Source organism: Anopheles funestus, chromosome 2RL (genome assembly GCF_943734845.2).
Source record: "Anopheles funestus chromosome 2RL, idAnoFuneDA-416_04, whole genome shotgun sequence".
NCBI classification, from domain to species: Eukaryota; Metazoa; Arthropoda; class Insecta; order Diptera; family Culicidae; genus Anopheles; species Anopheles funestus.
Genome location: NC_064598.1, coordinates 31342966 through 31367455, shown reverse-complemented (window position 1 = coordinate 31367455; position 24490 = coordinate 31342966). Strand labels below are relative to the sequence as shown.

Sequence of the window (24490 nt, the reverse complement as noted above, 5' to 3'; positions counted from 1 at the left end):
ACCAAACCGTCATTTCGTCAAATTAAATTGAAACTCATACGGTGAAAAATATGCTAAAAGTAGGTACTATTGTCTAGTACTTGATGAGTTGAAATTTAATAAGTTAAATTAATAGCAAAATAGCCAAAGTGTAAAAATTCAATTTTTTGACTGATAATTTGTCAGTATATTATTCAGTCAGTCAATATTTTTGCATGGCGATGAATTTACTCTTTATTAGATCGTTTAACTTAGGAAAAAGATAGAAAAAAAAATGATTCTTTCAAACATACTGACCATATAGCTCATGCAACGTAACACACAACACATGCAATTGCTTCAATAACAAATAATAAATTCGTTCAATAATCATTGGGACACATGCATTTTTGGTGTGTAAAATACGTGATTATGTTTTAATTTCACTGCTTCATTCGTGATTCGATGTATAAGTTATTGCTTGTTTTCGAGTACGATATGGTGTATCGTAATATAGTTTAAAATAACACTAGTAATAGGAGTGTTTCGTTCGTTGACTGGCCGTGTCTTGAGCTTCATTTTGTTCATTAAACATTTTCACAACACAACTTCCTACCGGAGAAAGTAAAAGCGAAATTACAATCCAATACTTTGAAATACGTTTGTAAAACGCCCCTGTGCTTCACAATACTTCTTAGAGCAATAAATAATGGTAAAAGTTTTACACAAGAGTTACAACCATCCGCGGTCATTCAGAGAAAGAGAGATAAACGTACTCTCCCTTTTTAAGTAAGAAAAAAGGACTAAAAAAGTCCGCTTTTCAATCAGTACAGAGAGTTTGAATGGTTGCGCCTGTACGCGTGGAAGCAACTACGATGAGTCCATCAGTTTTAAAAGATTCGTTTTTGCGCTACGCAAGTTCGGATCTAAACGAAGCGCCGCCCGATACTGTTCGATCGCTTGAGTATTTCGTCCGCCCCATCGGTGATACAGTACGCCAAGATTGGCACGGTATACAGCATGATCGGGCCGGGCGGCAATGATCTGGCGGTAAAGGGCTTCGGCCGTTTCGTATTGGCCCAGCTTACCGAACGCATTGGCACGGGTAAACAGGATAGCGGTATCGTTCGGTAGGAAGGTAAGCGCTAGTGCTGATGTGCGAATAATATCCTCCGTACGGCCCCGATTATCGTACAGTGCGAGAATGTTGGCCCACGCTTTGCTGTGGCGCGGATTCTGCTGTATTGCTTCGCGCCAGTACCGTAGAGCCATCGAGGAGTTTTGTTTGTCGATGTACTGTGAAAAGGAAAGAAAGCAGAAATAAGCACGAAAGCTAAAATTGGACAATAAATTTGCACCCTGGCCACTTACCAAGTTACCCAAATTGTACAAACAGTTCGCATAGTTTGGCTTTAGCTCCAATGCTCGCCGATAGCTGGCCAGCGCTGCTTGATGATCTTTTCGTGCCGCCTGTACAATGCCCAGATTCATCCAGGCCGATGGAAAAGGTTCGTGTATTTCAATCGCCTTCCTTAGATGACGTTCGGCCGTGTCCAGTTCGTGCATTTCACGATACAGATTGCCCAGATTCATGTGTGCCGCTTCATACTCCGGATGCAACTTGATGGCGTGCCGATAGAATGTGAAGGCAGTTTCACGATCACCCTGATCGGTTGCAAGTCGGGCAATGTTGTAGTATACCTTTGCATTCCGTGGACAGACACGCATCGCCGAACGGAACAGAAGGTCTTCCGAGCTCCATTCGTATGCGCGGGATTGGGTTTTCAGGATGAACATGGTACAGAGGAAGCATAGCGGAATGTAGAAAACTACGGAGCGTTTGATCAACCGACGGTAACCAACCGCTAGGAGGTAGCAAAAGCCAACCGAAGGGAGATACAAGAGCCGTTCAGCAATTACAAACCCAACCCGGACAAATCCACAAGCTGGTAGGAAAGGAATGATGGCCAGCGCTAGCGATATTCTGATTTCTCGTGCCTTGGATTCGTTGCACCGTAATGCTAGTATTGCTACCGTACCGTAAAACAGAACGATAAGAAGCATCCGACCATCGAAAATGTTTTCCACCAGCGGAACAGACCCAAGGGCCCAATCGAAGCTTAACCAATCGGGACAGAGTAACAGAAAAAAGTTAAGCCAGTAAAGATAGCTTTGGGAAAGTATTCGCGTGATCGTGCTGTTGGTCGCTCCTACAGGATTATCCATTCGATGGAACTTTGGACTTTCGAAGTCCATAATCCATAGGCGCAATGTGACTGCGATCACTGATAGAATGGCCAGCGTAAAGACGCGTACCAAGCAGGTTCGATGCGTTTGAAACAATTCACGCACGGGAAGTCGCACATAATGCCAATTGATTCGTTTCAACAAATCGATTGCACCGCATGCCACCAGGGCGGTCATGCCCGTTTCTTTGAACAGCATCGATGTTACGGTTAGAAGAAAAAGGGCCAAAAATACCAACAACCCATACCGGCGTTCGCTCACCAGCCAGCGTTGGTACAGCAGCAGAATGGTAATGTATCCAATCGCTGCCAACAAATCGGCTCGTCCCACAATACCAACGACCGCCTCGGTATGTATAGGATGTACGGTAAAGACAAAGGCGGCCCAAAACGATGTACGAAATGGGCCGGAATCGCGCCACACTGTTTGATATAGGCGTAACACCAGCAGACACACGATTGTATGAAGGACAAGGTTCACTTTCTTCATGTGACCGGCGTTTAGGCCGAGGATACGATTCTCCAGCTGATAGCTTAGCACCGTTAGCGGACGGAAGGATTTGTGGCTCGTCGGGTCGGTTAAATTGTTGCCCCAAAAATCGTGCTGCAGCAGGGTGTGAAACGGTGTGGCCACGTTACGCACGTCCAAGTTCTTCACGATTGCTGCCGAATCGTCGAACACGAACGTTCCGTACAATGCACCGCCGTAGGAAAGCAGTGAGGCGGCAACCAGTAGAGCATACTGTGGAAGATATGCGGTCAGTGCTCAATTGGAAAATTGTCCTCGAAGTGTTTGTTTCGCTTACTTGAACCAATGCGTGCTGTCGCAAGGAAGACATCCTTATCGGAACAGGATCTGGCGCAGGGATGAACGGGTTTCAATTTAAAATTGTTTGCAGTCGTTTTGCGTCATTTTTTTTTTGTTAAACCAGGGAAACCAATCGGGTGTACAGTGCACTACACTACTACAGGATTAGGGTGTTAAGTTTTACGGGGTTAACTTTTCCATCCCGGCGTTTTCGAGGTTGTTTGTAATTTTAAGTTGTATTTGTTTTGTCTCCAAAATCAAAAACTTCAGAAGGCTGGCACGGTCATGCTGTGCTTTCCGACACATTGACATCTGATTGTGACAATTGCGAATATTTGTTTCGTTTATAATTTAACCGTAGTGTCTACGACCAAAAAAATACACGTTGTTCTACGACCGCCTACCCGGGTAGGCCATACAATTTGTATGGGAGTTTTCGTTTTTTCGGATTCTGAAGCGTATATCTTTTGATCTGCTCGTCGTATTTGCATGAAACTTTCAAGAAAGATGGGTTTTTTAGTTGTCCAACTCATATCATTTAGCTGATAATTTTAAAAATTCTGGTTTCCAGTTTTTTTGCATTTTTACAATTTTTTCTCCGTATATCTATGACCGCCTGACCGGGTAGGGCATGAGATTTATATGGGAGTTTTTATTTTTTCGGAAGTTTTCTGGGACAACCTTCAGCCGAGATACCTCAGGAAGAACCAAACATAGAGGAAATTGCTATTTATGTCAAAAAACTTGCTTGTTCTTCGTGTTCTGAATTTAACACATATTTCTCCAAATGTAAATAATTTGAAATATTAGCACTTTATGTTAATAATATGATAACATTTGAGGTTTATAGTAGCTTACGTGGAAAGCTCTTAATTATAAAAAAAGGATTTATTGTTTTTTAATAACGCAGAGTTGCGAAAATAATACACAAAAATTAAATATGATTAAAAATTATTAATTGGCTACAATTAACCCCGAAAAACTTGATATATATGCTTTATACATGATTTAGAATCTGAAAACTGAAATATCCCATGCAAATCATATGGTCTACCCGGGTAGGCGGCCGTAGATATACGGAGAAAATTTTGTAAAAAATGCAAAATACACAAAACCAGAATTTTTAAAATTCTCAGCTAAATAATATTAGTAGGACAACTAAAAAACCCATCTTTCTTGAAAGTTTCATGCAAATACGACGAGCAGATCAAAAGATATACGCTTCAGAATCCGAAAAAAATAAAAACCCCATACAAATCGTATGGCCTACCCGGGTAGGCGGTCGTAGATATAAGGGGTATCAATCGAAATTTATTTTTTTAAAATGGTAAAAATAATTTTAAAATTTTTCTTTTTATACGAAATGGAGAAAAACATGTTTTTCTAGGCATTTTAAAAATTTCTAGTCTGTACGACTTTCCTATAAAAAGATATTAAGAAATAAAAGTGCAAAACTTACCCAGGTAGGCGGTCATTGACAATAGGGTTAAGGCCCATTGTACATGACGTCTTGTAATATGAATATAGAAAACTCTTAATTTTATTTACTCGTAAAATTCAGACAGGTGATAATAATTACTCGTTTGAGATAAGTGTTTTTTACGACAAAACAAATTATTTCACATTTTGAGCACCATCTGTACTGTTCATTCGTAAACAATTCGAATTTGACAGCTGGTGCGATTATTGCAGTTTGAAGTGCGATGATTTTTGCGATGTTTTATGTTTTTATGTTGAAAGTGCGATGTTTTTATAGGAATTTATGAAAAGTTAAAACTAGTCACGCAAAAAAATGTCTACAACGATGCAGGCATTTACTGAAATAATTTTGATAAGAATATTGTTGATAGTTCAACAATAGTTTTCGATAGAATCTGTCAAACCTATCAATCCTTGGTCGTTGGCATTTCTGAAAAGGAATGGGAAAGCGTACAGTGATTTTCCAACATAGCAGCTCACACTCACACAACCGCTAGCAGAAGCATACATTTGCTTTGTGTGCGTGTCGTTTGTCGTTAAGGATACGACACTTGAAAGGACAAAATTTTAGACGGATAGGTGTGTATGCGTGTGTTTTTTCAACGAGCAACGTTGCGTGTGGGTCAGTGATTTCTGGTGTTTTTGCTGCTTTTCTAGAATAGTTTGTAATGTTAAAATGTACGGTCGTAGTTCCCCGGGCGGGTTTGCAGTTAATGCATAACGAAGGCCAAACGGTACCGGTCCAAATTTAGTGACCTGACGACGTGAAACCTACCATCGCAGTGAGTTGTTTTAATGCCATGTAGTGCAGTGTGCTGGAGAGGCGTTTTGATATCCCGGATCGGTGCGGTTTTTTCTTTTGCTCGCTCGCAAACCAACGCTCGGTGCCATGTTTTCTTCACACCCTTTGGCTCTGTACTGAAGTGATGAGTGGTGGATGAAAATGGAAATTGTAAAATGTTCGGTATAGAATACATTTTTCACTAGCTTGCTTGGATTGCCGTGTTCAAGGTAGAGTTTATTTGCTGTGCGTACTAAAAAGATTCCTGTCGGAGTGTCGAAATAGGAAGAAAACGATTGCTTTCTTTTGTGGGTATAGTGCTGAATTATGTCCTTTTAATTCTCTGGTTGGTTATCGACTCGACGAGGTAGAGGTATTAGTGTCGTGGACGAGTTGCGTTATTTTCTGCTAACAATTAAATAATATTAGTGAAGGTATTCGAGAAATCCATGAAAAGGATCCTGTAGTATTCCAATCAAACTTGTCAACTTCATATAAGTTCAGTGTCGAATGGTGTTTTTTGTTGTTGTTGTTGTTGTGAGAAAACTTTGTGTGGAAAAAGGTTGACGACTGAAATCACCCGGAAGTTCACTTTGTTCAAGCCAGTACCAGCGGACAGAAGCTGTCAAACACTATCCTAAAGTGCTGGGATGCCATTCCGCTCCCCCCAGCCGTTCACGAGAGAAAGTGCATTCCGAGAACAAAGACCATCATTTTCCCGGCTCTCTTGATGTCGAGCTTTCATTAGTGTGTTTGATAGCAGTACACCAAACATCGGGACAGCGGAACTCCATTGCACGAAACAATTAAGTGATGTGCGGTTTTGTTGTACACTCGTACAGCTATTTCTACAAAACAGTCCTCAATACCGTACTATCGGAAAGTTTCAATTGAAAACATGTTTTCCGGTAAGTAAACTAAAATGCTATCGAAATTTCATTTCCATTCATCACTATTAAACTTCTTATTTCATAAAGTACCATGCGCTTCCATCGAACTCGTTTACTTTATTTGAAAAAAAAATGGACGACAAAATGGAGAGCACACACACTGCTACTACGATAACGCTACATAGAAAGCCGGGAGTTTTGCATTGCGTTAAACATAATTAAAAAAAAAGTTAGCAACCTTTGGTTTTCCGCTATATATTGGCGCTCTTCCACTATAGCACCATTTTACATGCCGCGTAGATTTTTATGTTTTTATTTATCATCCTACTAGCGACCCTACCTAATCGATGAAACACCTTGGTGGAATCGTTTACACGTCGTGTGTTGCCAGCGCCGCGCGGTCACCCTTTTTCGTGCATTTTGCGAGCAAAAAAAAAAAGGTGATTGTGTCGAGATTTAACGATCGGAGCCGCCTGTAAGATATGCGGCGGCCTAAAATTAACTTCGTTTCAGAGCAAATATTCGCATTTCGTTTAGCACACAACACACACACAGACATACAGTTGCGCTACAAACGTAATATTGTGCTTACGTGCTTACATCGTCCGCCAAGCAAGCTCATCAACCGGCGGGCAACATGCACCGACTTTCCGGGCGAATGTTGTGTTGGGTGCTGGGCCGGTTGTGTGTTTCTCAGCACGGAGTAGGTCGCCACCGTCAGGATGAGTCGTCTTTTCATGACTATTTATCTTATGGTTCTTAAGCATTTTATTTATTCGCCGTGTTTAATGCGAAATAGTATGACCCACAACCAGATGCGAGAAAGAGAGGGAGAAAGCGGGTGGGAAAAATTTTTCCGCCGGCGTCCGTTTGGTGTGTGACCATGGGACGGAAAAAAGTGCTGTAGTGAGATGGAAAAACATACAACAAGGACAGTCGGGTGCTTGTGGGTGGTGTTTTATTTGTTGCCCGTTGGACAAGCGTTCTGCTGCGTGCCAAAATTGCAACGTAAACGTGTTTGTTTTGTTTCCTTTCTTTTGCGATTTTCATACGCTCACGTATACTGGAATAAGGTGAAATGGTGAAATTGATCAAGCTTAATTTTAATCAGCCTTATTAGTATAATTTTAATAATTTAAAGGAATTTTAATATACAATGAATTACACTGAGTAGTAATTAAATTATTTTCTATAAACAAAAAAAACAATATCCCTATTTTTTTCTCTTTTACTACTACAAGACTGAACTGAACTCCCCCAAAAGAGAGAGAAAATAGCAAAATAAAAAAAGCGAAACAATTCATTGTTTCCTGAAGAGAGGGCTTTTCTCGACATCCTTTTATGAACTATTAAAGTGGGTGTAATACCATTTTAAGTGCTCTCCTCTTTTCTCTTAGCTTGTCTTGTCCTCTGGTGACGGCAAAAAACAAAATGAACAGTTGCATAAAAAAAGCACTTTCCTACTGATTCTGCTGTACTCACTGGTTACTATGTGATATAGACCGTAATGGATGACCTTCGTCGAAGGATTCCGGACGTTCCGATGGTGGGCTCGTCATTTCGTAGAGCCGGCTTAGAAGTGTAGTCCCACAACCCCAGCCTGTTTCACATTTCCGATGGGGCTGTGTGTGACCGGTAGGGGCGAAAGGATACAAATCGACCTCTCCTTTTAATAATACTACCGGAATCGTCCGAACCGAACGCCGGAAAGTGATGGAAATGGCGTGGCTTGACCTGATTTTTCTTTTCCTCCCTTTCCGCTTGTAAGGTTCGGGTCGTTAGGCTTGTGCTTGGGAATCGTGGGTTTTCCCGTCACATGGTGCTGTATTAATTTCAATAAAAGCTCGTTCATCAAAACGATATTTCCGAAAGCGAAAGGTGAAGAAAACCTCGGTGCCACAACCAGCTGGTTTCGCTATACGAGCAACCTAGCCAAATCGTTTAGTACATTTTTTTTTGTTCTTCTCTATTTTACTTGATCGACGGGAGCGCTGGCCATTTTGACACACGAAAATGGAGGTTCGATGGTTCAAAATTATCCCCATCAACCGTTCTGTATCTCGGAAAATGGTTGATAACAATCTAATTAGTGTCGGAACAGTGTGGCCATACCTTTTTTTCGGGAAGTTACCCTCCCTCTGCCCTATTTATTCGTTGGCAAAGTTAAAAAGATGACGCCGCAGGTGATGAAAAGTGAACGAAATTAAGAAAATGGCGTTTCTACAGGACTCTTACCCTGTGCTGCGGCAGTGTTATGAAGGCACACCTTTATTAACGACCCATAAATCACGGATGTCGTTCAGTCCCAAAATCCCAATCTGATCGTATGTTGCGGTCGAGACTGTTGTGTTTCGATACTTGAATTTAACCTCGATTACACAGGGCGATTACACACCAATATGGGACAGGGCGGGGGGGTGTATTGGTTTTGATTGGAGCAGCACGTAGGTGAAATGAGTTTTTGCTCGATGAGCTATTATTGGAAAATAATAAAAAATAAATAAAAAGAGAAAATCATTTTCACATCAATCAAAAAGCACTGGAAATCGATTACGAAATGTTGTTCGTAATGAAAATTAAATAAAATTAATATTGCACTCTCTTGCATTAAGAATGTTCGCGCCCTTAAACAACCGACTATGGGTTTTCCCTTCGCATTGTTAGTATAGTGGTGGTAGTTGTAGAAAGATTTCGGCACGTGACTAGGTTGATATTTAGTTACGAAAATCTAAATTTATCTACAACATCAACGATGATGATGAAGTCTTCGGTCGCTCCGGCTGTTTCTTCATCAAAATCGGTTGTGTGTTTGTGTGTCCATGTGACAACCGTGTTGTGAGTATTCATCTGTTATCGATATTGTTTTAGTATTGTGGCTGTTGGATCGATTGTGGAAATGTGTACTTTTGTTTTGTTTTTTCTTTTTTTTTTGCAAACCGTTGCCAGCTTTTGCGCCACTTTCGATTTCAATTTTGGGCGCAGGGTTTGGTTTTTTTTTCGCTTTTTTCAGATCAACAACGATAGATACAAAAGTGAGCTCATTCGCCGGTAATTGCATCCGTGAGACGAATTGTGAATGTGGGACAAACGGCCGGTTACGATCGGTTTGTTACTTTTTAGACCTTACGGTGCTGAACTTTGTTGTTGAGTGTATTGTTGAGTAGGTTTTCTAATGTCTAACACATGTGTACAAATTACATATTTCTGTTCAAAGAGCTAGTTTTAGTCTAAGTTTAGTATTTAGTAAGGATACTTAAAGTAAAATATAACTTAATTAATGTCACGTATCTAGACTTAAAATGCGGGACGATTGTAAGCTCTTTTCTTCAGGCTCAGTAAAACCTAAAAAAATGTGAAAGAACGTGAAAGCCATTTCATCTTCCTTTTAATGCTTGTTGCGCAAAATGTTTTACGGAATATGAACTATTTTTCCTAGGAACACCGAACACCAGTTCGCCTTTTGAAGATACGCCGAAGGACGAATGAAATGGCTTACCATGTTTTTGATACGTTAGAACGTATGCTTGATAATGTGGAAAATTCACTTACGAGCTTCCAAACGACTTACTCCGGACGAACGCGATTGCTGGAACTCGTGCTTCTAGCACATTAATTAGCGCTACTTTATTTCCGTTGGTGTTCGTGGCACATCGACACTTGACATCATGTTCTGGTATGATGGTTCCGACACGAATTGAAATATGTGATGTGAAGTAAGTGGAAAATTTGTGAGTAAAATCATCAATTTAGAAAACATATGTAACTGTGTCACCTGGTTCATAGCCAATGTCAAAAAGGATGTACATTCATGCAGATAGAATTATTATTACATATTATAACGTAATGTTAATTGGGGTTTTTTATGTGTAGTGGACATTGCTCTTTAAGTATGCAATCAATGAAGAAGTTTAGAAGCGTTTAGTACTAGATCTACCGATTATTGTCACTAGTTCAGTTTCTTCAAATCCACAATTCTATAGTATGAACTCCAAAATACATTAAAAAATAAATCATTTATAAATTGTTGTTTAAGTAAATGCCAATACAAACGCATAAAAATCCTGATAGTTCTAGTGTTTAATTTCTATCGAAAAATTTGATGTTTCGAATTTGCGTTTGGTTTTCTTCAATTAAGCTATTTTTAGCCTTTCTTTCGCGAACATCCATTAACGTAGGTAGGTTGGAAACCTTTCCACAATTTGCCGATTTTTTTCCATCATCCAGCTGATGGATAGATAACACGTGGCGATCCCTATGGAGCATTAAAATATCTATTTAAATGCGATACCGTTTGTACGGTCCTACCTGAAGCTGTAAACATGCCGCATAGTAGCTATAGGTCTAGTGGTGAGTATAATGTTTACACCCAGCACAACTTACACGAAGTAATTATTTATGTTGCTGAGGTTTTACGTATCTATTATTACGTCGTAACTTAATGCGATAGGTTCAACGCGAGTGATTAAATTGTAACATAAATAATCACCGCAAAAATAATTAGAAATTTTGCCAAAATAAAAAAAAAAACATGGCTGGTCCTAGTCCCGCGCCCAATCCTTTACGAAACATACCGATCGAAGGGTAACATCTCGTGTGTATTGTAGAACTGAGTGATCTTGTTGCGATCGGATTCGCTCTCTCTTTCATGGTGTGCGTGATAGATTCTATGTTCCAGTTTCGCTCAGTTCGGAGTTGACTCGTTCTCCACTTGCCTTCGTTTACTTTCCATTTCATTATTTCAGTGGCCGTCAAATAATTGCGTAAAACAGAAATTTGTTTTACATTATTCTAACTTTAATCCAAAATAATAACAGTAAAAATTAAATGTATGATAATATGTGAGTGCAATTCGATGTTCTTGATTCCAAATGACTCCCAATAAGAGGTTAATTAAATCACATTTCTTTCAAAAATAAGTTTCAACTGGCAGGAATATTGACGAGATAAGGAATTATAAAATAATAAATACACTGTAGCTGGCTGATTATACTGATATGACAATAATAATCAATTATACGTTGCTTCATCGATAATGTCAAACTTTGCCAAGGCAATCTTCTGAACAGTGCAATAACTTTCTAAAGAGATCGGTCAATTAATCAGAAATCAAACAAATAAACATTTCGTTGAATTTTGGTATTAAATAGTTGAAATCTTGTTTTAAGAAGTTATAGAACAAAACAAAAAAAGGTTAAAAAATGCAATGAGTTAGAACTATGATTACAACATCATAACTATTTCATCGGAACTTTACTGAGTGGCTAAAGTTGACTTTGTAAAACAATCCTTTGTGAAATAGGCCAATTGATAATTAATTTTTATTTTCAATTTTGCAACTAAACATTTGTTGTCTTCCATATTTTACGATCAAACCAAAACGCTTGCTATGAACCGAAAGATTATATGGGGTTTGGCTGGAATATTTATATTAGACTTTAATATTTCATACTGCCAAAAAAAATAGAGAAACATTAAAATGAAGCCAGCTAATTCAACAATAAGTTGCCTACCACTGGTAATATCGAGTGCTGTCGTGCGTCGATCGCGAGCTGAACGATTGAAGCTGCTCATTTCTGAGTCGGTTGCTCTGGAGCGCGGATGGGCACAGATCGTACGGTGTGCATTTTTCGTCGAGTTTTTCAATTTGGCAACGTGTGTGGGAGTGTGTGGAACAGCAGCGTGCATAAGCATCCCCCCTTTTGGGTGTACTCCAACCAGTTATCTGCCACGGTAATCCTCCCGTTCCGCCAACTTTACGGTGGCATATGTGGGTGGGTTTTGCGTTCGGAGTGGGCAACCACAAAAAGCCAAGTCAGAGAGTGTGTGGGGGGACATTCTCGTTCATCTGTCCAATCTATTAACCCTGTAATATTACCTTACGAGGGTGCGTAGGTTTTTTGTGTGTGTGTATTTATGCGTTCCCGTGTTTATATTGTGCTTGAGGGGGTTGAAAAATAAAAGGAAACAACATTTGTAAGCGCATGGCAATACGAATATATAAGGAAGAGTGAGAGAGAGAGAGAGAGAGAGAGAGAGTGAATTGTGAGTAGTAGTGTGCCCGCGCAATGAGGAGATTTGAGTGAGCATAAAAGCGAGAAAGTTGATCGTGTGAGAGGGTGCGATCGCAGCATCACCACCGTGTGCCTGGTTTGTGTTTTTCTTCATGCAGAGCGAAAGGAGAAATATTTCATTTTACTTTTTGTTGCGTAGATTGAGCATAAATAAATGTAGCAGAATCAAAACAAAAACAAACCGAGTGGCCGTGTCTGGAAAAGGGGGATGAAATGATGTTTTAATTTCCATAATTGCGCTGAGGTAGTGTAGTGGTGAGAGAACACGGTGGTTGTGCAAAAGTTGATGATCGAGTGAGGCTATGAAGCATGCGTGCATGTGTTGTGTTGGTAGGATTAAAGGTTTTAGAGGGAAAAAAAACATTTTCTACGCACGTGCATCTGAGCCTGTACGCCTAAATTAATCCTTGGAGTGAAAATAAAAAGAAGCTTCTCAACGCGGTATGTGAAACGTGGAACGATAAATGTTGTTGAATGAACCAGCATAAAATGTACAGAACAAAAACAAACTAAAACTTAACTTCCAATTTAAGCGTATTTCCTTTCGTACCCATCCGTCCATGGGAGCGAACTAACGGGAATGAACCGATCGGCGGGAAAATGAAACGATTCAAGTCATGCGTTTTTTTCCGCCCGATGCTGTCGCTATGCCTAACGCCTGAAACGGTACAGGATTTCCTGTTTCACCCATTCTAACGACAATCAGCCTTTCCAGTTCGTTGCGCACACTGCACAGTGTTTGTTTTGCTCGCCGCGTTCGTCTGGTTTTCATTTCGTTTTGAATTCGTTCCGTTTTGTATTTTCGACTGAAAATGCTGAGGTTTCTCTTTGCTTCTGCTGTGTCGCGCTTCTTTGAAGTGAATACCAGTTTTGGTAGTTTCGCCTTCGCACCAACACACGTGGATATTTCCTCACCGACTTATAGGCAGGCACGCGCGGATGCTGTGGAGAGACCCTTTTTCTGGACGATCTGATCACTCTCTCTCGATCGCGAGATGGGTAGGTGTGTTTTTTTAAATCTTATTTATTAAAAATTTACATAAAGTATTCAATGTTCTATAGTGTATTTTCGGATCATAATGTTTTGCTACAATAGAATCAAAAAAATCCAAACATTTTGTTTCCTTATAGATTGATCGTTATAAATTTCTAATCACTACCATGACCATCCTATGAAAAATCGAAAACCACTTCAAATCTCTATTAATACTTCTAGACCATCCTTTAGTTAGCCTTGTGCCTTGGTAAAGCGTTTGCCAAAGAATGAGAAAGTGCTGCGAGTTTGTATTGAACATGGCAGACAACTCATTCATCTGCCGGCCGTGCATATTTACCCCCTGCATGGGGTTTCATTTCTATTTTGCACGATCGGTAGCCACCCTGTAAACCCCCCCCCGGGGGGAGGGGGAAAACGGCAGCTTGACAGAGGAAGTGATTAAGTAGGAGAGAAAAAAAAGATCAACATTGAGGCAACAACACCACACACTCGACATAAACAATCCGAAAGCACTGACTGTGGTAAATGTAGAAAGGTTAGAGTTAACAAGGGAAATGGAACAGTGTAAAATGTTGGAGAAAAAAAAACACCCGAGAGATAGGGAGAGCGAGAGTGAAAAACAACGATCGAAAAGGGGTGAGAGAGCAGTGTAACTATGAAAATAATTGTAAACTGGGAAAATCATCCCAGTTACATGTTTGTGTGGTGCGGAAATTTGTACATCTCACTGGAGCTAAACGTTTGCCAAAGAGTATGAAGGGTTTGCCGCTGTTGACGCAGTTGTTTTTTGCTTTGCTCTTCGGTTCCTCTACGCTGGATGTAATGGTGTTAGTTCGTTAGTGCGGTTTTTGTGTTGGACGGAAGAAACGAAAAACCTAACCACTGCTCCATGCCACCGGAAGCACGGTGGTCTGGTGCTTTTTATTTAATGTGTTTTTTTATTGCCCGTGCGTCTCTTTTGTCTAGATAAACGTACAAATTGCGAATAGTTTAAACACGTTGGTATGTTGGGGAGATTTCTTACAACCATCGAACGTTGTTATGATAAAAACAACACTTGACTACTTAACACAAAAAAGATTCATTAAAATCAATAAATTATTTGGATAACTTTGCTATAAATGTAAATCTTTGCTAGTTTTATTTACTTACATTAGAAACTATAGATCACTCTGTGGAAATTAGTTACATGAATTTCCACATTTGGATACTTTTTGCTTGAACTTCACGTATGTTTTACATTCTGTCACCTTCAAACTCACGCTCGATTCATGTTTCGGAAGAGTGGCCAAACAGGTGCAGACAGGGGTGTAGATAAGCCTATACGATGAACATATTGACGTACAGTGGACAAATTTAATTTGTAGATTGCGTGTGTTTTTTTTTTGGTTCGTTGGTGAGGTTTGTGTGTTAAAAGCCAATACCAAATTGGATGTGACCGTATTTTTGTACGTATCAAACCTGGAAGTGTATTAATTATATTTGCTTATGGTTTATGAAATTTAAAATTACATCTAATATACGTTATCTCACAAAAAAGGTTTGAATATTTTGAAAATTTTTTAGACACATTTTAATTCCTTTTATTAGCATACATTTTTATGAAAATCCAGCGTTCATAGTGCTAAAATAAAGTTAAATTAATGTAAAATACTTGCGTGATCCCATGTCTAGGTTTTATTTTTTCGATTTTTCACAAACTAAAACAAAAGAAAAATAACAGCAAGGATTTTCAGTTTTATTGTTCGAGTCTTGTCATGCTATGCTTATAATGGAAACACACTAAAGCTTGGAGTCGTATTACATCATGGAGAATCTTTCGCTATGCAGATCGAAATTAGTTATTTGGTTTAAGTTTCATATTCTTTTGGTTTTTCCATAACCATTCAAGGACATCTTCCTCAACAATTGCTGAGTCTTTGATTAGCATTTCTAACAAGCTAAGGATTTAATGTAAATAAATTTTGGTAGAGTTTCATGATATGTACTTCTGCACCGATATTGTTATGGATTGTGGGTATTTTATTTATCAAATGCTTTCAACATCATGTTTGACACATAGCACAACCAAGTATTAAACATAAATAAATAAAATTATAATAACGAAGCGGCATATTACGTGCGATATTGCCTCCCTTGAGCATGACGAACCGAAACCAAATGTTGTGATTTCTCAGTTAATTTTGGTTTGAACATGGTTGTGTGTTTTGCGGTGTTCTTGTTTTTACAGCTTAGTGCTGCACATGTGCGTACACTTCTGGCACGTGATGATATGATGGCATTTGGTAAACGTTTGGTTTTGTTTGTTTCGATTTTTTTTGTAAAGTCATATGTAGGAACTTATGCTCTTTCGGAATCGACAGACGTATTGGCTAAAAGCGTCAAACAACATGCAGTTGTTTGTGTGTGTGTGGAGCACATGGGTTTTCGTGCAAATGTGAAACAAATCTTCACAATACATAACGATAGGTTGAAGTTAAAAGAACAAAAAAATCCATATCTGTAAAATATAGATTCATGTACTATTGAGCTTGGTTGCATTATTCAACTTTGTGTGGCCTTTCAATGTTCATATCTAGAGCATGTTTGGTAATCATTATAATAAGTTATGAAACTATTAGATGCCTAGTGTTTCGAAAAGCAGCATGCGTCATCACATCGGTAATCGGGTCATTGGTGCGTTCTATGTTGAAATGTTGGAAGGCATAGAATAGAAAAGAACCCGCATCTAGCGGTTCTGTGCGGAGGTGGCGACAACAGTCTATAATGAATGAAGCCAAAGAATGCCGTCAGCCAGTCAGCTCTGGCACACTGTAACATTGCTAAGTCAACCAAAATAGGGACGAGAGCCATATTTCGGTTCCGAAGATATGATATTTGGCAGTAAAGGCACATTAATGTAAAGAAGCAGAAGTATTGGTTTTGGAGTTGCTTTAGGCTGGAATTCATCAATATACAGTGACTGCCGTAATTATTTTGATTTTTTTTTATTTCTTTAAGTTTAAGTTTAAATTTTTACTTTGTTAAGTGTATTTAAGACACTATTTTCTATGATTATATTTTACTGACGAATAGGATATTGCTTTATTGAAATAAAAATAATAATAATACCGTAAAGTTTTGTATTGACCGACAGGGTGTAGATCCAGTTGACTAATGGATGCGAGACTTGCATTCCTTTCCGGTGAATTTGCATTGAAGCATTTGTGGATCCAAAAAAGAGAAAATTTAATCTATGATAGTAACTCATGTGGGGAATATGTCTGGCATTGCGCCAATATTGACAGCTAGTCGGACATGAAATCTACATTCCCACCTGCTAAACTGTACCGTACCATAAGGAAAAGCCGTAAATTAACGCTACCATCATTTCGAATGTTGATGGTTTTGGACGCTTTTAGCTGATCGATACTGTTCAGGGACAGAATTTAATCACCCAAAACCGTACAATGATGGTGCAATGTAGTATCGCAGGAATCCCCCAGGATATTTCTAGCAAAGATCAACAACACCGACAACGCAGTGATTTGCTGTGTACTCTTCAAGTAATGAAATCTGTTTCATGTGCAAAGTGCATTTACGGTCTGGAGTGTTTAACCGCGTATGGAACGAAATCTAATTAGATTGTACTCTGACGTTATTGAACCATCGAAATAGCTCGTTTCGTTTTAGGTTATTAATCCTGTCGATAGGTCGAATTCGAACATGGCATTTACAACACTTGTAGTTGCAAATTAATTTATACATTTTAATAAACTCATTTGATTGAGAACAGTAAATTGCATTAATTAAATGCAATTGATGTGAGATCGCCAGAAGAAAGTTCCCATTATCATCCACAGTGAGGGTATTATAATCTTGAATAAAATACTGGAAACTTCTAAATAACAACAAGCTGCCAGCTTCACATGATTAGGTGATTGTCCTTCTTATCTTCTGCAACATTATACGTTAACCGTCCGATAGGGAACCGACCGCAATATGCTGGTGGTTTCATTGAAACACGGGTCTTTCTCCCTCCCTGGCTAGGGTAGGCCAGCGTTCGTTCTATCACTTTGAACAGAAGCCAGAAAGTGTTTCGTTTGTTTTCGTGCAGGAAGGAAATTGGTACGTCCGTTCGACGCGACTATAGTTGGTGAAAGTCGTTCCGTTTGCTATATCCTCCTGGTATGGGTAACTGGTACGATCATCGTACGGTTTGGATTACACGTAAACCTTCTCCCGTCCATCAGAAGTGCACTGGTCAATTTGATTTCGGTTTGGAAAATCTAATACCGGTCGGTTTGATTCGATTATTTTCGCTTCATCAAGATAATTTCCGTTCAGCTGATTTTGTTGTGTTTTTCTTCATTAGAAGCGTTTAAATAGAAAATAACTGCTTTCGCGATCATTGTTAGTATTTAGTCATCAATTAGAAGAAGTGTTTCTTTCGTGAAGGCTCCGAAACCTCAGAGCTGTTTGGCTATCATTTCTGACTTAATTTGCTCTTTAATAGATGAATATATTTTTTGCTATCGTTTACATATTTATTGTAATTAACACTAGAACTATTACCAGGCCGTTCTACAAGAATAAAAAAAAACACTCGAACTATCAAGCGTTTTAAGCGTTTTTCGTTCGTGGTAAATGTTTAAGCAATTTGGAAGAGTTGGAGTATATTTTATTGTTTATTGGAGATCTTTCTATAGACTTTGTATGTAAAATTCATATTTATTGTAGTATTGTAGTATTCATGTAGTATTGTTTAAACCCAAAAACGATTGTGACGAAAATGAAGCGTTCCAGTCAAAACGGCTGGTCCGGTAGTTCTAGTGTTAAAAAGAATGATAATAATTTTTAGTTAAAGAAAACTTATTTTGCTGTAACATAATTAGCGTTTCGATACCTTTTTGTTTCAAAATATTGAAGTGTGGCGTACATTTTTTTGTTCAAATATTAAGGCCATTGGTAGCGTTTCAGTTAAAAAGAGAAATTTTGAATGAAAGAAGACATAACTGAAAAAAATAGGATGAGATGGTTAAGACAATTGTAATAAAACACTTTTTTTATTTCACGCCTCTACTTAATTTTATTGGTTTTCTTATTACGCGCGCCACATTGATGCGTAATTGGAATAATTTGGAGATAATTTTCCTAACTTTGTTTTTTTTTTCATTTCACTTTCAAAATACGCCACTAGAAAAATACGCCCCTGGACTGAGCGCGTTTCAGGTGGCAAATTAAAGCACCATGCTGAACGATAATGTTTATTGCGACACCTTTAAGGCTGTGGGAAAACAATGTGGTGCTCTCTGCTACCGGTGTTTAATGATGTTAGGCAAAGGGGGTTAAAGCACGTCATGAAACCCGATAGTCCCGCTGTAAATACAGTCAAAGTTTGTAGTTAAAGACATAAAAAAATAGTAAAGGAAAAATTCCAAGGTTTGTGTGTGTGTTAGGTATAAATTTTGACAAATTAGTGCGCAGTATATTACACGGTCAACAAACACCAACTTGCGCAAATGTTACGTTCCGTGAAGGCGTGATGGGGGGGGGGGGCGATTTGCGATGGGTACAACAATTTGCCATCTTTTTGCCATCGTTATGATTTGCTGCTATAGCGGTGTGTGGCTTTTCACCTTTTTCCAGGACAATTTTTGGTAACGCTAGACGCGACGTTCACATTTGTTGTTTCAATTAAAAGTTTTCAAATGACGTTCATTATCGTTTTAATTCAAAACTTTTGCACATCGATGTTCAAGAAACGATGATTTATTTTCGCAACTTTTACTATTAAGGGATGATTCGTTTCATTGTGTAGTTTAAAGATTTTTATTGTGTGGAATTACTCTAATTAATATGAATATAATTAAAGTGAATATTATAGACATGAGAATGATATATTTTTTTCGGTATCTTCATTGAATAGTTTAGTTCAACATCTAAGGCACTACAACACGTCTGGATTTCTTTAAAATCTCGAGTGGCCAATTTTCAAATTGAGCGAAGTGCATCGAGGATGTCTGTTTTATACGGGCAAATCAATATAATGTTTGATGTCAATCATAACCACATATAAATAAGTCAATCACGACATAGTTTATGCGCAATACCTATAAGAAATCACGATAAAAACCCCTTCACAGAGCAGCTTTTACAAGTTCCATCGACAATAGTGCAATGTGAGACTTCGCCATTAGAGTGATACTTAGAGAGGAAATACAAAATGGAGGTATGGTTCTGTCACTGCAAATAGCATGAATTCTCTGTTCCAAGGTACGCATTCTCGTTGTTGGAGAAATGTAGTACAATATTGGACGTTACAAAGGAAAACCACCTACATTTTTTCTCTAGAAGTATACTGCCGTGGCAAAATAAACATCACGGCCTAACTCGTGTTGTCAGGCACCTGGCTGCGAAATGCATTTGCTCCATGCATTTTACCCCAGTAAGCTCCCCTCGTTTAACTTCTTCTCTCCTTAATCTGTCACACGCTAAGAACGCCATGGTTGAATATGTGTTAGGAATTCTTCCACAAAAGTGGAGAGACAGAGAGAGAGATAGAGAGAAATGGAATTGATGTGGTAGATGTGCATATTGTATCGATATATGCTCGGTGGCGTGGCATTACCTGATGTTAGTCTACGAATCCTTGGCACGGATAGATTGAGCGTGATTGAAAATAAACATGCAAACATGGAAAATCGTTTCGTACGTGTAAGCTAGTTTTTCATCCTGCATAGCATTGCTGTAAACGTGAGCCAGTGCAGGGATGAAGATTGATTTTTTTGTTATCTCAACGTTGTGACATTCGACTAACGCCTTTTAGTATCATCTTCCAGGAACATGTATCTCGTTGGGAGGGAAACATCTTGCACCGTGGTTTTAATGAGATTACAGCACTAAGGGGCGAGAGTATAGGGTAAACGTGATGGAACATTAATCTTATCGTGCTTCGGATAGTGGATAGTAGTGAGTAGCGTTTTGAGTTTAATGTTCGAAATATTTTAGCACAAAAAAATGAATTTGCGCTTAGGATATTTTTCCTGCGGTAAATAAACATTTTGCTTAATTGAAGATGCTCTAGACATGTTTGTCTGTTTTTCTATGTGTAAAAACGCGGAATAAACAGCATCATTGCATCACCACGGGCAGTTCCCTAAGCACAAAAAACCGTTTATAAATATATATTCTCCTATGTAGACCTTAAAATTCGTCCGTGTGGATTTGCCATTCGCTTCAAGCAAGCAAAGAAGTGCTAAAAATGGTCGAATTACAGGCTAACTCGTGTACGTCCCTTTAAGCTACACTTTCAAACAGCATTCAGCGCCAGTCGTTGCACTTGGTTCGGAAAAATCCACTAGCAACCGGCAAGACATCTCGTGCACTATTAATGCACTCAGACACATTGGAGTTCGCTGACCTGTTTTTGGTGTCGGGTGCTTCGATGCGATGGAGAGTTGATGTGTCGGTGCGGAACTCTTCGGACGAGGAAGATACGTCGCCGTAACAGGTGCCCGTTATATTCGGGAAGAGGGCCTCAACACATTCTGGGTCTGGGCCTTTTGTATCGAAGTCTTGGTGGAGTACATATTCGTGTACGGTGCTGTGATGGATCAAGATTATAGACTGTTAGCTCCCCGGAGGTCCTGTTAGTCTTAGCGCTAGAGGACAGTCCTTTCGTTCGACAAGGGGAGTTGCATTGGAAACTGGCTAAACCTGTGTTAAAAAACCATGCGTCACTTCACAAACTGCCGCTTCAAATGGTGGCAATGCAACGCTGCGCTTGGGGGAGATCGCACGGTTGCGCGAGTGTTCACTTTCCCGATGCGCGAGACGTGTTTTGCGTTAGCGATTCTGCAGCGACTTTCTACACCCGGCACCACCGGAATGGTAGAGGGACTAGATTGCAACGGATGCTGAAAATTTAAACCGGACAGAAATTGGAGATGGAAATGGATGGGGCGCAGGGTGTTTGAAGTTAGGTGCATTGGTGCACTGTTTGCTATCAACCGTTACAGCTGCACTGATGGGCAAATGTTGTTTTTGGGGGGAGAGATGATTAGGTGCGTTCGTGGTCAGTGTATCGAAGGCAGCAATAACGTTGTAGTATGCAACCTAACTTTTATGTGAAGATTCACTAGATTAACACTGGCACTACCGACTTTCATCACATTATTTTTTGGGGTTACACAATCATAAGGTTGTTGAAACATGAAATTTACATATATATTCTATATAATACGATCTCCAATAGACAATAAAATATTCTAAAACTCTTCGAAATTGTTTAAAAATTAACCACGAACAAACAACGCTTAAATTGCTTAGTAGTTCTAGTGGTAAACTCTCACGTACAATCTTACATGACTTAAATTTGTAGCATAAATAATCCGATCTATCAAGCACTATACAACTTTTGAATTGCAATTTTAACAAGGGTTAAGCGCAAAACGTGACCATAGCATTGCGATAGTTTATTTTCATAGCTCTGATGATAAGCGTCAGGCGCGCATTTATTCAACCGTCGAGGAAAGAATATGCATGGTGCACAATTTCCAGGATTGCAATAAAATGAGTTCGTAATACTGCAATTTATGATGCTGTTGCGGCATTCATTTTGCTCGTGGTAGTATTATTGGGTGGTAAGTTAACACACATATCCACAACATAAAATCACAAAGAGCATAAATAAACAGCCTTCGAGGCAATCTTATTGAATGCATTCTACTTTATGATGATACATTGTGAATACACTAAAAAACCTAATAATGGTTAGTTTTGGGAGTCTAAAGAGAAATTAAATTCCTCATTATGAGATATATTATCGGCATATTGTCATCAGATTTAACCTCGTCCAATAGTAGCTATACTGGAAATAAAATTAACATGTCCATGCTCACGCTATCGAGGCGCTAATCTTGTCCACTAGAGATTAGAGAAATTTATTAGATAAATTGAGGTTTTTACATGATAAATCTTCGACAAAATGGTATTCAAAATTATCGATATTGACCTTCATCGTAAGAGACCTTTTGGCCGTGGAAATCCTAAAACGTATGTTTTGAGTTACTTTTGAAATAATATATGTCGAATTGGTTGAAATATTGAAAGTGTATGGAGAATATTGATTTCTTATTATTAGTTCGAAAAGCTATTAATGTTTCATAACAAAGAGTTACAAATAAGCAACTACATTTTACTGTATCTTTAGTGGCACGCGACTTGATCGCGACCATAATGAACATGATGAAGATGATGACGGTTCGATGGTGTCAAGGGACAGGCTCCGTGTTTTATCGATAGTCTGGAAGCTCATGGTTTGTTCATATCGATATTTTTTTACGGCTATTGTGCGGTTTCAGCATGAGTCAGACACGCCTGTAAAACGCTGCATGAAACCTGTTTCTTGACCTTTGCTGCGAAGTATCTGCATAACAAAATTACAATTCTGCTGGCAGAAAAACAACGTGGGTCAAATCGTTTGGTGAATACTTTCTCATCCCATACTATGTGCCTCGGTACGATTATGTGTATTATTAAAGTCGTAGATTGTTAGAAATGATTTAAGGGATATTTATGAGAAGCACTTAGTGTGAATATGTTTGTAATATTTGAATTGTTTCCTAAATCTTTTAAATCTAAATCTTTTGGATGGTCAACGATTATTATTATGGTGCCTGGGTTAAGAGCAGTTCTGTTTAATTCAAATTGAGAATCGTAGAATTCTAGATTAAGAATGAAATTGCTGGTCAGAATTTGGATCAATATTCAGCTAAAAATAAACAGAAAAAAATCTATTCCAATCTTCAAAAAAAAACAAATCCAATTGGAATGCCTTGTGTTAATCAATACACTTGATAGACATAACGATGAAATCAATCCCCATGATACTCGTTTCATACAGTTCAAACATTTCAATATTAAACGTTGCTTTCATCCCCAAAGGGAAAATGCTGAGTGTTTCGGAAACATGTCCCTAAACCTCGAGTATCGTATTGGGAAAACATAAATAGAATTATTTCCCGTAGTCCCATAGATACTTTAACATCTCTCGACGTCGTGTGGTTTGGTTCAAACATCTGCAACCTATTGGTTAATCGAGCTGAATGGGCCAAGGTCCCCATTGGGAATGGCTTTGAATGGTTTGGAATTCTTGTTTGCTTTCGTGCTAACCACAAAAAAGGCAAACATATCAAGTGAGGCATTTTCCAATTTATTGATACACCAATTACCGCCAGCTGATTGAAAAGATGCTGTTGATGTGAAGTACTCGATTTAGTGCGTCGAGTACCAAAGCTTTGATGTGGTTGAAAGTTGAGTTTTCATCGATCGTTGATCTTGCCCATGCTCATGACATTGAAAATCGTTATCGCCCATACCCATTTATTCGTCTGTTGAACCATGTAAAGCCGATCGTGTCATGGTACGATAGGCTGACGATCGTGTGTATCTGGTTAATGGGCGGAAGCAGTTGCTAGCGAAATATGGTGGAACCGTTGTGGTTCGCAGTGCTAGTGGGTGTCATTTTAGTAAAATTTATCGACCGTAAAAATTCCACCAATAAAGTAAAGATCGCGGGATACGGATCGGATCCACAGATGACGCTACTTACCGGCTCCGGCTGCGTGTTCGGGAATGGGTTCCTACTTACGTTGGTTTTTGGTTCGTTATTGCGTCGTCTGTTAAACAAAAATAATCGGCAAGTAAATAATCGATGATGTGCTTCTTTTTTTTCGCGACAAACATGTTAGTGAAACATTGCAACGAGTGCATTCATCCGGATATATGATCAGATCAACAGTTGAAGATACAACCGGTCGGGATCACTCTCCCGGGACGGAAGTAATTCACCTTAACGAAACAGCATTGTCGCGATGATTAGCTGCCTCGTTTGTTTCTTGCACTGTATTGACATTGGGAGGGAGATAATTATTTAAAGAACTTGGCACAATGCGATCATCCGTGATCATCGATCTCCGATGCCGACGTCAATCGAGGCCTGCTAATGAGCGATGTGTGAAGGGAACGGTTTCATTTTGTGCCACTAGACGCCCCTGACAAGTTTGAAAACCTTAATCAATGTTCGAAAACGGAAGTGCCTTGTCTTGGTAGTGAAATGCGTCCGCTTTAGCCCTGTTGAAAACCGGAAGAACTGAACGCAATAGTGCGTACACTGTACGGTGGTACTTCCGATGTCACCTTTCGTCGTGTACACTGTCCTCGTTATCCTAGGGTGTGGCATCTTCTTTCCCGCCCTTCGAAAGCCTTTCTTCTATCA

At 39.1% G+C, this 24490-nt stretch overlaps 2 protein-coding genes across 2 annotated transcripts in view; one reads left to right on the top strand and one right to left on the bottom strand.

Moving 5' to 3' along the window:
* Positions 1-365: 365 nt before the first annotated feature.
* LOC125764307 (protein O-mannosyl-transferase TMTC4) lies at positions 366-3318 on the bottom strand. The gene is made up of 3 exons (XM_049428445.1): positions 3011-3318; positions 1330-2946; positions 366-1254 (listed from the first exon to the last, which is right to left on the bottom strand). Exons 1-3 carry the CDS (start codon positions 3041-3043, stop codon positions 829-831), a joined length of 2076 nt encoding a protein of 691 aa, XP_049284402.1. The 5' UTR covers positions 3044-3318; the 3' UTR covers positions 366-828.
* An 8325-nt stretch (positions 3319-11643) lies between these two features.
* The window catches only part of LOC125764292 (uncharacterized), a 46158-nt gene continuing 33311 nt past the window's right edge, over positions 11644-24490 (top strand). Inside the window, exon 1 of the mRNA XM_049428403.1 lies at positions 11644-11892. The gene's annotated coding sequence lies outside the window, so the exon portion shown is untranslated. The remainder of the gene's footprint in view (positions 11893-24490) is intronic.